The following is a 16,407-nucleotide window of genomic DNA, read 5'->3' as shown; positions in this document are numbered from 1 at the left end:
CAGCAGATTCACCTGGGTTGTCACCGATGATTGTAGTTCTGCACGGCTGGTGGTTAGGTGCTGCACTCCGTGCTGTATGGCGGCCATCGGCGTTCTTTAGCTGGTCTGAGTCGGCTGAGTTCATTTTAATGGCCAGTTCGTACTGTCAAGGGGTGAACTCTGAGGCATGAACTCAAATGCACAACTCAGACTCAGACTCGGGTGGTATTCAGAAATAAAGACTTTACTGGAAGTTACACAGTAACAAAAACAAGAAACACAAAATCACTCTTCCGAGGAAAAACTAAATGCAATAATCGTGAGCATGAGAAAACGGGATACGACCATGGAGCAGGCTTGAACGTGGTCATGAATAAGAAACGAACTGGCACTGGACAGGTGAGGGCTAACACAATATATACCCAAATCAGGGCGGGGAAACTAATCACAAACACAGGAGACACATAGGGGCGGGGAGCATGGAGTTCTGAAACGAGAGGAGGAATACTTATTACAATAAGACAGAGGGCACAGAACAAAGGGACATGACTAAACTAATATAAAGAATAGCCTTTCATGATAAGTTTCTGAGACATGACACCTATGGAGACTACTAGTCAGATGAGCCAGTTCTTCTCTATTTCTAATGTGGCAAAGGGTAAGGCAATGAGCATAAGAGGAAAGCAAGAGGGAGTGATGGCAGATTAAAGATGGTGTTCAATAAAGGTGGAGAAGGAGGGAAAGAGGCATGGAGAATTTTTCCTTTCCCAAAGATGATCAGTGTGGCTATTGTTAGATCTTCTGGGTGAGTGCTGCAGGCTGCAGTCTGCCTGAGGTGGTCAGCAAAGGTGTGCTGCCAGATATATTTGGATTTTCAGTATCAGTTCAATACAAAACAAATATACTTACTGGAATGTGCATGTATCGCTTCCCACAAGTGTGCACAATCACTACAGTAAATGTACATTTTCCTCCAGGTCTATGTTATGTATATTAATTAACTAAGCTCTGCCTATGTTAACAGGCCAAAATGTTTACATTTACTCTCCAGTATTTGGGTCATCGAAGAATCCACATCCACCTTGGGTGGGGGGATATTTAAATTAATGCGTTGGCAAATTTTACAAGCACAGAGCGATTTGTTTCTATGTCAATATAAACAATGGTACGGATTAGATACCTCACAGAAAAATGCCCAAATAGACCTAAAAGTATCAGATTCACATGAGAAGGCTCAAGGGAGCCATCCTCTTCAATGGCTGACTGTATAACTTATGGCTTTAGTGGAGGAAATTAATGAATAGCGTATAGGCCAGGGATAAAGGATCAGGGCAATTGTATTATATTAAGATGGTTCGCAGGCAATAAGTACAAATCCATTGCAAGATAGGCCTCCTCAGTCTTGCTTTGCTCCCCCAGGGCAGAGGGAACGACAGACCCAGCACTTTCAGCTGTAAATCTGTCGATCAGTCCCTTGACAATTGTGCTGCCACTTAAGCCGCTGAACAGGGAGGATGGATGATATCAGATGCCAGGATAAACACTGGTAGGGCACCGAGATGCTTGGAGGCAAGGAAATCAGACAGCTTAAAAGCCATTGATAAACAGAAGATGTAAAAATTCTAAAAATACAACGGATGGAAAATATTTTGGTCATGAGAAAGACAAAGAAAGAGAGTATTTGTCCCAGTAAATAAAGCAGATTTATAAGGATGCAGGAAAAGTAAAGCTATTTCTGTAATGGTTGGTTTGCCAAAGCTATCGTGCTTGACCAGGTGCTTCATGACTTTAGACAAAGACTTTAACACTAGAACCGCCAACGGGTACATTTTACCCGCAGCTGTTTGATTAGATTTTTTGTTTTTTTTCAATAAAATATTAAAGTCTCCCAGTCTGTGACTTTTTCTGAAAGTGTGTTATGTAGCACCCTCTGTTGTTAAAAATGGTCAATATGAAGTCAGATTGAAAAAATGTATACCTATATCCGCCAGCGGGTAATATTTACCTCATAGAAAATGCAGCGTAAACATGACGTGTTGCTAGCAACGCCTTTTGTCTACTGCGGTTCCTTATTAGAGCGATAGATAGATATATTGAGACAGAGATAGAGAGAGAGAGAGAGAGAGACAGATGGATAGTTATAGATAGTGTAACATCTTGGAGAATACAAGATCTTGGATGACTGAGCTCACGCATGCATGTGTGCATGTTACGTGCCTGTTGAATAAAGATGGACACTCGGAATGAGAGAAGTAGTCCACGTCGTCTGTTTATGTAGACAATTATATGTCCATAGAACAGAAGATTACAGATAGATAGTTATATATAGATAGAGAGAGAGAGAGATTTGTACCTGAACAAAACACAAGTCTAACACCAAGCGTTTAAATCCGCACTGGTAGCGATATGTTATACTTCATGCTATCTGCACAAACTATATCATATTTAAAGCTGAGAGTCCACAGATTCTATTGGTATTCGTTTCATCCCTGTGCGATCAAAACTCACTGTTCTGTATGATAAATAAAAGAACATTGTACCTTGAAAATCGATAGCGGGTACATTTTACCCGTTGGCGGTTTTAGGTATACGGCGACCTCTGGCGGTTCTAGTGTTAAAATAGCTTGGATACCAATCTGCTTACACTGTTCTCTGGATTGTATAACTGACAGCAAAGCCTGGTGGTTTACTGATGCTCATTACACACCTTTTTAATGTTAAAAGTTGCTTGACTTAATCTTTTGTGAAAATATCTCAGAAGTAGGCAGAAATGATTAGGTTTGGATTCTCCACAGGCTGCTTTGGCTTGAACAGTGGCAGGTAATTGAGTTTTCCAGCAGGAGAACATTTATCTTTATTCAAAAAGTCAGATAATAGAGCCTCATGTGAAATATATGCTTTGTGCGCATTGCTACTCTAACAAAATGGAAGAGGTGTGAGACAGGGTGAATCTAGACTCTAGAGCCTATTGAATAGGAACTTGAAGAATAAAGGGCTGGAAACAACAACACTTTTACTCTACAATCGTACAAGATTAAAATTCTCCAATTGAGGTAATACGGTAACACATTTTTCATATTTTGCAGACACTACATGAATGTTACACGCCTGCAGCAAGTTTGTGTAAAGAACCACACATGGAAAATGTAGTGGAGAGAAAATGGGGAATCATGAGCACAGCAACTTTTGGTATATAGTCATTTTCTCATTTACTCCCCAGTCCTCTCCTCTTTCCATTCTAAAATAGAGTCCATGGGGAGCAATAATGAATCGTCATGAAATGGGCGTAAACCACCAGCGGTTTTCTTCAATGTCCTTATTTCATTCAGACAAAATGACACAATAAAGACAGCTCAAATCTAAAAGATCATCATCATCGACATCATCGACATCATCGACATCATCATCATCATCATCGACATCATCATCATCATCAAATAATTGTCTTATAATTATCTCTGCTTGTTTCAGCCTTTTTCTGTTTCTCTTCTGCAGTCAGGCTCATTGTCTCTTTCCACTTTCTTCTTCACCCCTGTAATATCATTATTTTGCTGATTTATGGGAAAGACAAGTTCCTAAAGTTCACATCCACTATTGACATGGATGTTCTCACAAATCGTTGATCCAGTGACTAAAATGTTTTAGCTAACTATCTAGATAATGGAACAATTTTTCAATTATTTTAGATTTTGGACTGTTTGGACTAAAAAAGCAAATAAAAAATACCAGCTTGGGCTTTAAGACATTCTAATTGTAACCATTTTATTCAATGAATGTAGCATATTTGGTTGGAAAATGAAGAAAACAATTGTGTGATTATTATTACATTATGTTGCATTACCTTTAAGGCAAAAGAATAATCTTTCTCTGTAGTTGCAGCCTATCGAGCGGTTGTGACTGGTTAAGGTCATACTATGTTTCGATGTGACCCTGTTGCTACTATCAGCCTGCAGGGATGTTATTTCCTTCCCCCCGCCCCAGGATTTAGCTGTCTATCCTTCTTATAGTCATTCTCTGGGCCCTCTGCATAGACCTGGCACTGGATAATAGCTGAAGGTCAATCTAGGCTCTGTCTGTGCATGCCTGCGTGCCTGTGTGTGTTGGTGGAGGAGGGTGTATTTGTTATGATTGAGCGATGAGGAGACCAAAAGTCGATGAAAAATCAAGTCCAGTGATTAGAGCAGGAGGCATATAACATAATTACTGTCAGCCTAATTTGCATACAATGTGCATAAACCCACATAAACACACTCTTACTCTTATCTTACTTTCAAACAGACATAGAGGACACATGACCTTGAGACCTCACTAGCAGAATTCACCATGCATCGATTGCAAGGCAATGCTTAAGTGTCACCTAGGAAAGCATCAGTACATTGACAGACCTTCACAATCCGTCAAGTGTTATTTTACTGCCACTAACGGGATAGGATCTTGGATTATTCTTTTGATGCAGCTCCCAGTATAACAGTTATATTAGCCGGACAATAAAATTAGAATGAGATTTGTGATCAATAGCTTAGTACATTTATATATATGTATTCATATGAGATATCTTACCCCTGGCATGTCTGAAGCCACTCCAAAACCATGGCAGTAAATGGAAATGTGTTTGTGATGCTCAGGGTACTGAGAGATTACATTTTAAATATGTATCAGCATTTATGTTCTCAGTTTCTTAGTATAAGCTACAACTTTCATCAGGACTACTTTCTGCATAAGAAATACATTTATGAATATTTGAGATGTTATGGTAGGTCAGTTTGATCAAAGCCCAGACAAGCAGTAGTTCACTTATGTGTTTGATAGAGGTCAACCCAAGTTGCGTCTAAAGCCACGTGGCCTTTATTTATTCAGATTTGATGAAACTGCTGTGATCTAACTGAGAAACATGAGTCAAAGCCAGAATTAGTTATTTCTTTCTTTGTCCCTGCAATATATTATCCTATTTATTGAAAATGCTTTAAAACTTTCAGATCATACTGAAAGTGACTTTTGAAAAAACATTAGTCTGAAATAAGATTTGAAATTGTTTGTAAAAAAACACCTGCAAAAAGCAATTACTTGGGTGTTAGTGTTTTGTCAAGATCTACAGTATGAAAGGGTATCCTATAATCTACAAGAAAATATAATATACCTTTGCAATTCTGAAGGAAATTAGCCTTACTGTGGGGACTAGAAGACCACCAAGGATAGGAAATTGCAAATTTAGTCATTAAGGATGAGACAAGACTGGATTCTAAAGGCATATTACTTACAGAGGCAGAGCAAAAAACCGGCAACAGATCTAGCAAAAGATTTTCTCTACATAAAATGAATACGACTACTTAATCTACTGAGGAAGACCACAAGATGTTGTTAAAATATTTGGTAACAACATGATAGTTGGACAAACCGGTAAGACTCAATATATGATTATTGTGTTTTAAGTAATTGATCTGTGTGGTTGGAAAAAGACCAATGACAACACCAACTGACAAAACAAAAGTTAAACACAGACAATTGCACTTTATATTCACTAAAGAGAATAATGCTCTGAAAGCTAAAGAAAAAATCCTAATAATCAAAGCTCTCGGATCTCTGGTCTGGATGAATAAATAAGAGTATATGAGCACAACTTTTCAAGTCATACAAGTTCATAACTTTACGACGTAAAATGCTATTATTCTCAGTCAGTGTTGTTGCCATGGTACCGGGATATTTTTCAGCTTTGACCTCACTCTCAAAGCTGTGTCAGCACAGAAACAAAACCTGTTGTGTTGAAAACCTGCATTAAGACTCATGTTTGTGTCTCCTCCAGGTTCCCATGATTCCTTTAGTTTTTACATTGACGAGGCGTCTCCAGTTGGCCCCGAGCAGCCGGACACTGTGCAGAACTTTGTGTCTGTTTTTGGCACGGTGGCCAAGAAGCTAATGAGAAAGTGGTTGGCTACACAGACCATGAACTTCACGAGCCAACTGGAGGCTGGGGTCCGCTTCTTTGACCTGCGCATCTCCACCAAGCCCCGTGACCCTGACAACGAGCTGTTCTTCGCCCACGGGCTATTCAGCGCCACGGTCAGCATACAACTCTGAAGTTTTCTAATGCGATGAATATTTTTCCAATGCATGTGGCTGCTAAGTAATGTTTGTACATATCTGTGTATTTGGCAGCATATTAATGTGAGTTTTATCAACAAGTGCCTATATTTAATCTCATTATGTGTTAAAATAAATTGTTAATACCTGTGTTGTTCATATTTGTGTCTTTTAGGTCCGAGAAGGTCTAGAGCAGATCAGCGGTTTCCTGTCAGCTCATGCCAGAGAGGTTGTGTTCCTGGATTTTAACCACTTCTACGGCGTGCAGAACATGCACCATGAAAAACTGGTGTCCATGTTAAGAGAGGTGTTTGGAGACAAACTCTGCCCGGTCATCTTCGCTCAGGAGGTACTGTCCTATTCAGATACACTAGACACTTCACAGTGAATCATGTTTTGTGTTTTCCTGTTGTGCCACATGTATTGTTGACATTTATGTTTAGTGTTTCTTTTTAGTCTTTGTTCTTTTATAACTCCTTGTGCAGAATGCTTTGGCATTAATGTTCAAAATGTAGTCATGCCAATAAAGCCCTTTTCTATTGTATTGTATTGAGTAGGACTTAAAGCAATTAAGTGACCTAGAAGCTGAACAAAACTATGCTTTTTTTTTTTACCTCAGCCATTCTTGATTAAGAGAAATAAAAAGTAGGCACATATTGTTATTGTCAGTGTGTGTTTTGTGTATGTATGTGGGTGTGGGGGCGGGGTCTGAGAGTGTGTGTGTTCAAAACGCTTTTAAATAATTATTGTTTTATCAGCCCTGCATAGCCGTGATCATTGTGTTTTGATCTCTTGTGAAACAGAATGATTATTATCATGTTTTTCCACATATTCCCTTTTGCATAGAAGTTGAATAGGTAATGTCTAACTAGGGCTTTTCTCCTGAGTTTTTTTATTCTTTCATTATCATACACTGTAAAAGTACTGCAACTAAAGCAATGCTTATACAATATTGTGGTTTACACTATAATATTGTGCAAAAAAGTTGAATGTTTTCCTTCTTTAATTAATAAAACAGAAACTACAAGTAGAACTGCACCAACGTGTAACATTTATCTTTTTCGGAATATTTCAATTCTGGCAGGTTTCAGTCTCAGTAATTCTGAGAAATGTTTTCATAATATGTTTTCCTCTTGAATAGCCTGTAACTCCACCAGTTCTCTTTAGTAATTTTAGTATTAAGCAATACACTCTGATTAGACATAAAATAGCAGTTGTCGTCTGAAATACCATTTTTGAACAATCAACACTGAATATTGAACAGCGTTGCAGAAATAGGCATCACATTAGGCAATTATATCCACTTATTTTATTTGCTTCTTTTAAATGAACACAAAGCTTTCTAAAAAACTGCCAGGTACATCTTAGCTACCTGTTTTAAATGTCACTGAGCACAGAAGTTGCTCTTATGTGTTTACAATAACTTATCCCATCATATTTTCTTATTTTCTTCGAATCTCAAAATGGCCGCTCTTTATATACCTCCTGCTGCGCTGAATACATGCCTCCATCCCAGGTGTCTCTGCAGTATCTATGGGAGAAGGAGTACCAGGTGCTGGTCTTCTACCATCACCCCATGGCCCTGGAGGTGCCCTTCCTGTGGCCCGGGCAGATGATGCCCTCCCCATGGGCCAACACCACCGACCCAGAGAAGCTGATTCAGTTTCTCCAGGCGTCAGTTACTGATCGGAGGTCAGCCTTTACCTTTATTACACTAAGAGGGCACCCTAATGCATGACGCGGTGGACCCGTTCAAATCCAGTTTTGGACAGTCTGCCGTGGTTCCATCCCATTTCAAGCAGGTAGCACAATCTACCTGCATTGCATTACTCTAAACGTGTAATAACGTGCTTTAACCAGTAGGTGGTTTGGGTTAAAAAGCTGTCAAGTTTACAGTGTTAACAAAATAAAATATACTGCTGTTTCTGGTTTAGTTTATGACGGATATATTTAGTTATTGTTTTGATATTTTTAACACAAAAGCGATGGAAAAAAACCACAGAAACACAGCAAATATGGTCTTAACATGACCCAGTGGTCTAGTAGTTAATAAAAAACAATAATATCAAAACAAAATATTACTACTAACTTTATTGTGAAATTCAAACTGAACGGTNGGACTGCCGCGGGGGCGTTGGAAGGCGACGCTGGGACCTTCGGGGAAGAAAACTGGAGCTCATCATTCTTTCTTTTTGGATTCACAGCCTGTGCACGAGCGTAGAGCGGAGCCAATTATGCCCTCTGGAACAATAGGGCATGTCCAAGACGTCTCTTTTTCCCGGTCTGGAAGCTTCGTCAGGTTAAGCCACCTGGCTCTCTCCTGTACCACCATGTATCCCAGTGCTTGCCGTGGCGTTGGCCTGCGCCAGCACTGCGACACGGGAGGGCAAATGTCGTGATCGCTGCGAATTTCGTCCACACGGCAGGTCAGGTTTGTTCTTCATGTCTCGCAGAGCTCGCCGGGTAGGGCGTCGCGCGAGGAGAGTTGAGGCCCTGCGGACAAGAGCTGCGGCTTTTTATAGGCTCGTTCGGTCTTGCTGACTGAGCTGTCTGCCTTTGCGTAGCGTGGGTTCCTGGGCTTCGTGCCGAAGCAGCCGCGTTGGAGGTGGGCTGCACATGCGGCTCCACTGGGCGCCATGCGGAGCAGGCGAGCTTTCATGCGTAGTCACAATCCAAGAAGACGGAGGCACGCCCTGGTTGGGGCCTTGTGCCTTGAAGGGCGCGGGTCTTCCACGGAACCGACACCTCGTCCAGCATCTGTGGAAGTGGGAGAAGCTGCCTCTTCATCCTCGCTGCTTGGGGCAGTTCTTGCCCTCATAGCGAGATCTGGAGTCTCTTGGCCACTTCAGGCCAGGGGATGTCCGCCTGGATGCAGCGCATGGGCAGGACGCTGGCAAGTCCAACTGGAGGCAGGGCGAGCTGGGTGCTTTGGGGGGCGGGACATCGCTTCGGCGTTGGCAGCCTGGGCAGATGAAAGAAGAGGTGCTCTTGCATGCTCCAGTCCGGTCGGATAAGAGGAACTCGGAGGAACGCTTTCATCCTGTCCGTCCCACGTATATCAGCTCTGGACTCCTCCGCGGGTAGGACCACGGTGAGGTCCAGTTGGGGCCGCTTGAGTCCAGCGCGGGGCTCCGCTTTCTCGCGGCTCTTGCGCCCGGGGCCCAGCCGACAAAAGGAGAAACGACGGGGTAGATTTTTCTTAAGAAGATGATTACAACTGGTTGTGTTATATCTTTCTTATCTTTCGTCGCTCTGGTTGTCGCGGGGAGAAGGACTTCCGTCTTCGCTCGCGCTGTGGTGTCGGCGCGGAGGGACTACAGCTAGCGCACAGTATGTTACTGTTTGAAGAAAAAAATCAAACATTACCGTTATTTCGAAAGAAAAAACGGCGGGGCAGATTACAATATTAACTGGTGTGTTAGTATTTTCAATCTTCTGCTTCTGCAAAAAAGTAACCGGCAAGCGCCCGTTGACCGAATGTTAGCTTGGGTTCAGTCTGTGGACCGTTAAGCTAGCCCGGCTACTGATATTCGAGATGTGCTCTGAAGCGAGAAGAGGTGTTTGAATGACGCTGCAACGTAGCGCAAGCTACTTAAAGGGTGGGTGGATTCCCTGACATAGACGTCAAGATCACCAGCCAATCAGTATTGGCGTAATGAGATTGATGCTTCTGTTTGCATACGCGTTGAGGCGCATCCCATACTGAGACATCGAACGGAGTGTTATGAATGAGAACTGTCAAACCCTTCAGTGCACAAACCCATAACACGGGATAAGGGTAACTACATATGAATGAATACTACACTACACATCTAATATAGTAAACTAGGTGCTTACTATCACCTCATTTGTGATTTGTCATCGCTGACTTTCTCAATGGGAGACATGACATTTGTTGTTTTGAACAAGAGCAGTGATTTTTGGCTCATAGGATGTCAATGCAATTCTAAGAAATTGGAGAAGAGTGCTGTCAGTCAGGGAGCAGCGAGTGATACTTTTTATTGAGTTAATGTGTGAAAAGCTTGATTAACATGTGTATGTTGATCCAAACATACTGAGCACACAGGTCGCTACTTTCTGAACGTTAGGGAACTGCTGTGCCCGTTAGTGTGCTGCTCTTGTGCCATTACGGATGAATGCATGTTCCCCTCGTCGATGCAGGGGACCACTTCCTTTGCTCAGGTTGATATGTCCCCCTCTATTGCAACAGTGAAGGGGTCTCTGGCAAAGCCCATCACCTCTTCGTGCAGAGCAAGTCCAATCAACCGGCAAAGTTCTCTTTCAGCCTCGCAATGAAATCTGTCATCACATCCGTGATTTATGCCGGGGATGTGATGTGTTTGAGGAGCGTCGGAAAATGCAGCATCCGACCCGTACTCAAGTCGGTCGCGAAAAGGTCCAGCTTGACTTGGAATGCGCGCATCTGCTCCACAAGATGAATGACCGTTTTGTCTCTGTTTACGCTTCAGAGTTGAGAGAGACATGTTTTAGAGTTGCTATCATAGGACCACCGTTACTAGCACCACTAGATGCACTTTCAAAAAACGTGCTGTGTTGTGGTTTGGTGGTTTCTATGCAACGCGGAGTGTTGCGTTCATGGTCTCTGTACTAGTGTAGGAATTTGGCTGAGGCTGGGCCACTCGGGAGTTGGTTCTGGGCCGCATCTGGCCCGCGGGCCGTCATTTGAATAGGCCTGTCCTAAACGATAGATGGAGATTCTGGGTAGTGTAGTGTCTTCTGCCATCCTTTACTCCGAAAAAATATTTGTTTCTCCGAATCGAAGGGGAAAAATACAAAAGCATTGCACACAATTTAAACCAATCAATGTTGTGTAATTAACAAGGATAATCTGGTGTCGATGAGTAGTGCAGATATCACTGTAAAATCAATCGACAGTAAGGGGAATACTTACTTCCGGGTGTACAATTCTCCGTTATCCAATGGGAATGGACGCTCACATTGCTCACATTTAAGGGCAGCCGACACAAACGAATGCCGTGCTTCCATGAGCGTCAAATCCCGCAGCAGATGGGAACACGTTGCAATCAGTTGAAAGGTATTTGCGTCCCTTTATGAAGCTGAAGGAGCCTAGGAGCGTCACAACTGCACGCCACGGGACCCTGACCAAACGTCGCTCCTGGACGATTATGGAGTGAGAGTGTGTTGATTGGTCATGGGCGCATTCGTGTGTGTGGGAGGAGGGGCTCTATAAGGAAGTGGCAGATTTTCTCCGGTCGTGTATTTTCAAATTCTAGCGATCTCGAGCCGGTTTCTCAAATGTACCTTTAATCTAAAGAAAATAAATGTTTTATTTATTTATGCACAGCAGCACCTCTCTGCTGCAAATCTCATAAGGGGCTTCACGTAAAACTACAAAACTACACAAAAGGTCAAATAAATCCAAAACACATTGTAAATACTTGATTTGTCTTTTGCAGGAGGAAGGGGACCTTCTTTGTCTCCCAGGTGGTCCTGACACCGAAGGCCAGCACCGTGATGAAGGGCATGGCGAGCGGACTGAGAGAGACAATCACAGAAAGGTGTGGACGATGTTTCTATGTTTCTTTAGTGGTGAAATATCACAAAAAATAAACATAACAAAACATAAAGCTCTAACAATGATGACGTATGTGATGAAATGATAAGTCAGAGAATGGAAATTAGACTAGATTCATAAATTAATTGTGGTGGCATTTTTATAATGTTTGCATGAGACACAGTGTGGAGTAGGGGATTGTGTGGCAGAAAAAACGTGAACACAGTTGTGTTTATTGTCTAAAATATGGAATAGGAAAAGTATATCATAATAGGTGTGCAACTGATATATGACAGAAAGAGAGACAACTATGTGTTATACAGCACTAGGATTGAATTAGATGCATGGTAAGCAACACATACAAATATTCAATTTATACACAGGCAACCAAACATCAAGCAACACCTCAGGCGCATACATGTGTACACACACTCACATAACTGTGACTCATATTTGAGTCATCATATAATTTAATAATCCATTGGCGTGTTGCTTTCTACGTTTGACATTGACCTCATTTCAGTTTTTTTGAACAGACAGCTGCCACAAACCTAAGGCGATGCTTCTTTACCACCTCCTCCCTCTTTCTAAACTGCCTCTTCTCAGTTCTTGTTAAAGTTGTCTTTTTCTGATTTACCAGGGGGTCTGTGTGTATATCATTTTTATCTTAATGTCACAAGTTTGTTAAAAGCCTCAGCAGCAGAGCCACCAGTTTCCCGGGCATGAATTATTAATTTGATAACTCCACTATAAGTCATTCTCACCAGGCATTAGGTTACTTTGATGTAGGCATCCTTCAACATTTCATCTATTCCTTTAGCCACACAGACAGAGCAAAGAAAGCGAGCGGGTTGGGAGGAGACATCTGGTGAATTTTGTAGCTCAGAAAGCTGGGTGAGGCATCTGCAGGAGTAAAACCCTCCCCCTGGTGCACGGCACACATGATCATGTCCAGCAAGTGTCATCCTCACAGCTGCTTTCTGGCTCACAGACATCCCATGCTGCGTCACAGAGATCTTTTATCACAGCGTGTCCCTCTCCGTGTTCAACCAGCCAACCGAGAATCATCCCTTCTTCACTCCCTCTCTTTATCTTTTGTGACTTTGTTTCCCCCTCTTCCTCTTTCTCCTAACGTGTGCCTGTGTGTGTTTTCATGCGTCCTCCCAGGGCCTTACCAGCCATGATGCAGTGGATCAGGTCACAGAGACCCGGGGAGAGTGGCATCAACATTATCACAGCTGACTTTGTAGAGCTTGGAGAATTCATCAGCGCTGTCATCACCCTCAACTATCACCTGGACGACGAGGATGATTACGCCACCTGAGAGCCCACAGTGGGCGTTAGGGAGCACAGTCACCACTATCACTAGAGGCTTTGTCTGTGCTCTCACTCTTCTCTCTTTGGCATTTATTTCAGGAGGGGAGCTGCACTGCTCCTTTTAATTTATTTAGGGCTATAGTGGTGTGCAAGCTCAATTGACAGAAGGACGTTGAGGTAAGGGAAGTTGGGATTGGGAGGAACAACAATGGTATTTGGTTGGAGCACAAAGAGAAAGAGGTTTTGTTTGTTTCCTATATTGGGGATCAAAATAGTTTTTTCAAGTGAGATGTTCTTTACTTACTGTGCTATAAAAAAGAACAGTGTTCTCCACTGATTAAATGCACTGTTTTCAGGCAAAGCACTTCACCTGGGGTAGATTGCTCTCAGCATTTCAACATTCTGCTAAATGTATTGGTACATAATTTGTTTTATTCTAGTAAAAGTTTTTTTTGCAGAAATTGGTGTTGAGAAACTTAAACCACTACATTTGTAGATGTTATTTTTACAATAAGCATTCTAAGTCAGATCACTGCGAGTGTTTCTGAAAAGCATATAGGCCTACACAGCAGAATTATTTTAAGTGTTAGAAAAGAAAGCAACCTTTTTTATGTTTCCTCAGCAGTTATCTCACATTGGCTTTTTTCTTTTAGTCTCATCTGAAATAAGCTTGCAGCCTTGAAATTGATCAGACACCATTTTTTGACTTGGTAAGTCATGTTTCACTAATTAATAAACACAGAGAAATAGAGAACGAGAGTGAAGCTTTGTCAGCCAAGAAAAAAGTACCTTTCACAACATGTGTACTTTACATATGGTGCATCAAAACCAAACAATAATTGTAACATGTTATTGTGCAAGGTGACTTAAAAAAATATGTATTTAAGATAGCTAGTAATGTTTTCTATGTTACTAGTCACCTCTAACAGTAAGGAATCCAACATGACACATTTATGGCATTTCGTGGTGGGTGCTGAGTCGTGATAGCCAAGTATAAAACTACAGTAAATCTGGGTATGAGCTTTCATCCGCTGTCTGTGTGTGCACCTTTACTTACTGCTGTAGTGCAGTATATGTGAGTCATCATACGATGTATCACAGTGTTGTTCCTTTCATAATAACAGGTGATAAGGTTTATTGACTCTAACTCAGAGTCAAGATTCATTTGAAGTCAGAAAAGGATTCACGGAGTCAGGGGGTCTTGATGCCACATCAGTGTCTATTGACACTTGTTAAATAACTCAATCAATGTTTGGTTTAATATCTAGCTGTAACTCTTTGGTGTCTACGTAATTAGGTGTTTCATGTTTCTGAATGTCACTGAATCATCTGTTTTGTGCTATATCATTTAGCACACCATTATCTTTCATTTGTCTTGAATTGCTTTAAATATTTAACTTGCAGTATTTGACTAAGATGGAAAAATACCTTGAAATTGCACCCAGAAAGATAAAAATAATATTTTTATTGCGAGGTTTTACACATTATGCATGAAAACAATCACATACAAGTCAAACATCCACACAGCCTATGATCAGTGTTGCACTTTCTGCTGAGAATGTATTCTGTCAGGACACTGTTACTAGTTTGATAATGCACAACCAAAACAGAAAACTCAACTCTTTGGATTTGTGAATGTATGTCATGTGAGTAACTGTGCCATTTCTAAAAAGTACATGTGATCGAGAGACTGAGTCCCAGCTAGAAAGTCCTTTTTGTATTGTATGCTTCAATGTGGAGCTGAGTTCCAGTTTTAGAGTTTAAACAGTACTTCTTTACTTCAATGTGTTTTCATGTTAAAATGTTTTATATTGTGAAAATAAGTCTGTACATACTGTAATTGCAAATAGTATCCTGCCGTTAAATTGCAAATTCTTTAAAGTATTGCAAAATCATTGCTAATAACTTCTTAACTTTGACCTAAACTAAGCTATCATACTATATAAAAACTTCTTCTTTTTTTTCCAGATTTGTGCATGAACCAAACAGTTCTACATTTACCTATTGTTGTTTAGCTCTGTCATTTTCTGCATATTGTTCTCCAGAGCATGGGTGCATCTTAGTTACACAGAAAACAATTACTTTTTAAATGTTGCAGTTCCACTACTCCATACAGATTAAGAATAAAGCAACACACATTTTCAAACTTGAAAAGGCTTAAATTGTGTTGTACGGACATTTGTGTCTTCCCTGGTCCAAACTGTTGTCATTGCCTTTATGTCCTGGTGTCTAACGAGTCCTTCGCTGTTGTTAAAATCAAAAGCTTTTATTCAAAAGTGACTCTGTTCTCAGTGAAAACGGCAAATCAAATAAAGCTTCTCTGCCTAAAGATTGACGATGTGGAGTATCATTTTATGACCATTTACTGGCTTGCTGAGTGTTGATTGGTTGGTTAGACGCTTGACAAACAAAATCATTATTAAAGCCATTATAATACAATTGTGATTGAATTCAATCACCAAATGACAGTACTCTAATTCTAAAGTAGATGTGTGGCTTTTAATCGAACATAACCGTGCTTCATTGCCTATCTGCGCAGAAAAGCATCCTAAAATCATCCAGTTTCCAGGGTGATGAGGATGGAGGTGGGTGGGAAGCGGCACCCAGGGTGACCTTGCTCAGACTGCTTTGTTATTCAGCATCTGTCCTCCTGCTGCCAGGTGTTGCTCATGGAGAGGAAACCGAAATGCTCAGTGCAGAGTGGCCTATTATTTGTGAGCATCTCACTGTAGATTAAAAAAACTGTATTTTGTTGAGTTATTCTGACCTTCTGTCAAGGACCTCATGCGATAACCATGCAGATGCTCAAACAAATCACTGAATGGAAATCTTTTACACGTATAAACACAGGGCTTATTGACATCATGCCACCATAATATTCTGTAGAGTACATCTGCGAGCTGCCTAATACAACTTCAGTGTTATGGTGGTACACATAAACTAGCTGCGCATCGAAGTAGTTATGCGAAGGAAAAGTCGTAAATCATGATTTCTTCCTGTAGATAATTTTGATCATGATGTGATATTTCTTCACATTTTCTTGTCATGTGCGTTGTATTTTGTTTCTATATTGATGTGCCTTATTCCGTTTCCTAATGGACTACATGTCATTATTAAGTCTGTCCAAGGGAAAGTGCAGCGGCACTAATACACTTTGGATTTGATTGAAACAGTCATTCACTGGAGGAATGAAAAAAATGCAAATGCCCATATTTATTGTGTGCCTAAGCGTGTGTGCATGTTTGTGTCTTTCAAACTATCTCTGTCACTCTGAAACACACACACACACAAACACACACACACACACACACACACACACACACACACACACACACACACACAGGCAAACACACAGATAACGAGGAGGAAGATGTGTGGGAGGTAGAGATGGATGATGGCATTCAGACGGTTTAAACAGGGGCAGTAACGAGATGCAAAGCTTTAGAAAAGTTTGGAGTGTGAGGAGGAGGAAGAGTTTATTCACCAGCCACTCCGGT

At 41.3% G+C, this 16,407-nt stretch overlaps 1 protein-coding gene across 1 annotated transcript; it reads left to right on the top strand.

Moving 5' to 3' along the window:
- The first annotated feature begins 5,760 nt into the window (after positions 1–5,760).
- Positions 5,761–15,245, top strand: plcxd3 (phosphatidylinositol-specific phospholipase C, X domain containing 3). Its single transcript, XM_010774748.1, has 5 exons — positions 5,761–6,036; positions 6,233–6,406; positions 7,574–7,749; positions 11,496–11,597; positions 12,761–15,245. The coding sequence occupies exons 1-5, from the start codon at positions 5,761–5,763 to the stop codon at positions 12,915–12,917; spliced, it is 885 nt and encodes a 294-aa protein (XP_010773050.1). The 3' UTR covers positions 12,918–15,245.
- The last annotated feature ends 1,162 nt before the right edge of the window (positions 15,246–16,407 follow it).

The sequence above is a fragment of the Notothenia coriiceps genome, unplaced genomic scaffold (genome assembly GCF_000735185.1).
Source record: "Notothenia coriiceps isolate Sejong01 unplaced genomic scaffold, NC01 NC01_scaffold00014523, whole genome shotgun sequence".
Taxonomy (NCBI): domain Eukaryota; kingdom Metazoa; phylum Chordata; class Actinopteri; order Perciformes; family Nototheniidae; genus Notothenia; species Notothenia coriiceps.
This window is presented reverse-complemented; position numbering and strand designations above follow the sequence as displayed.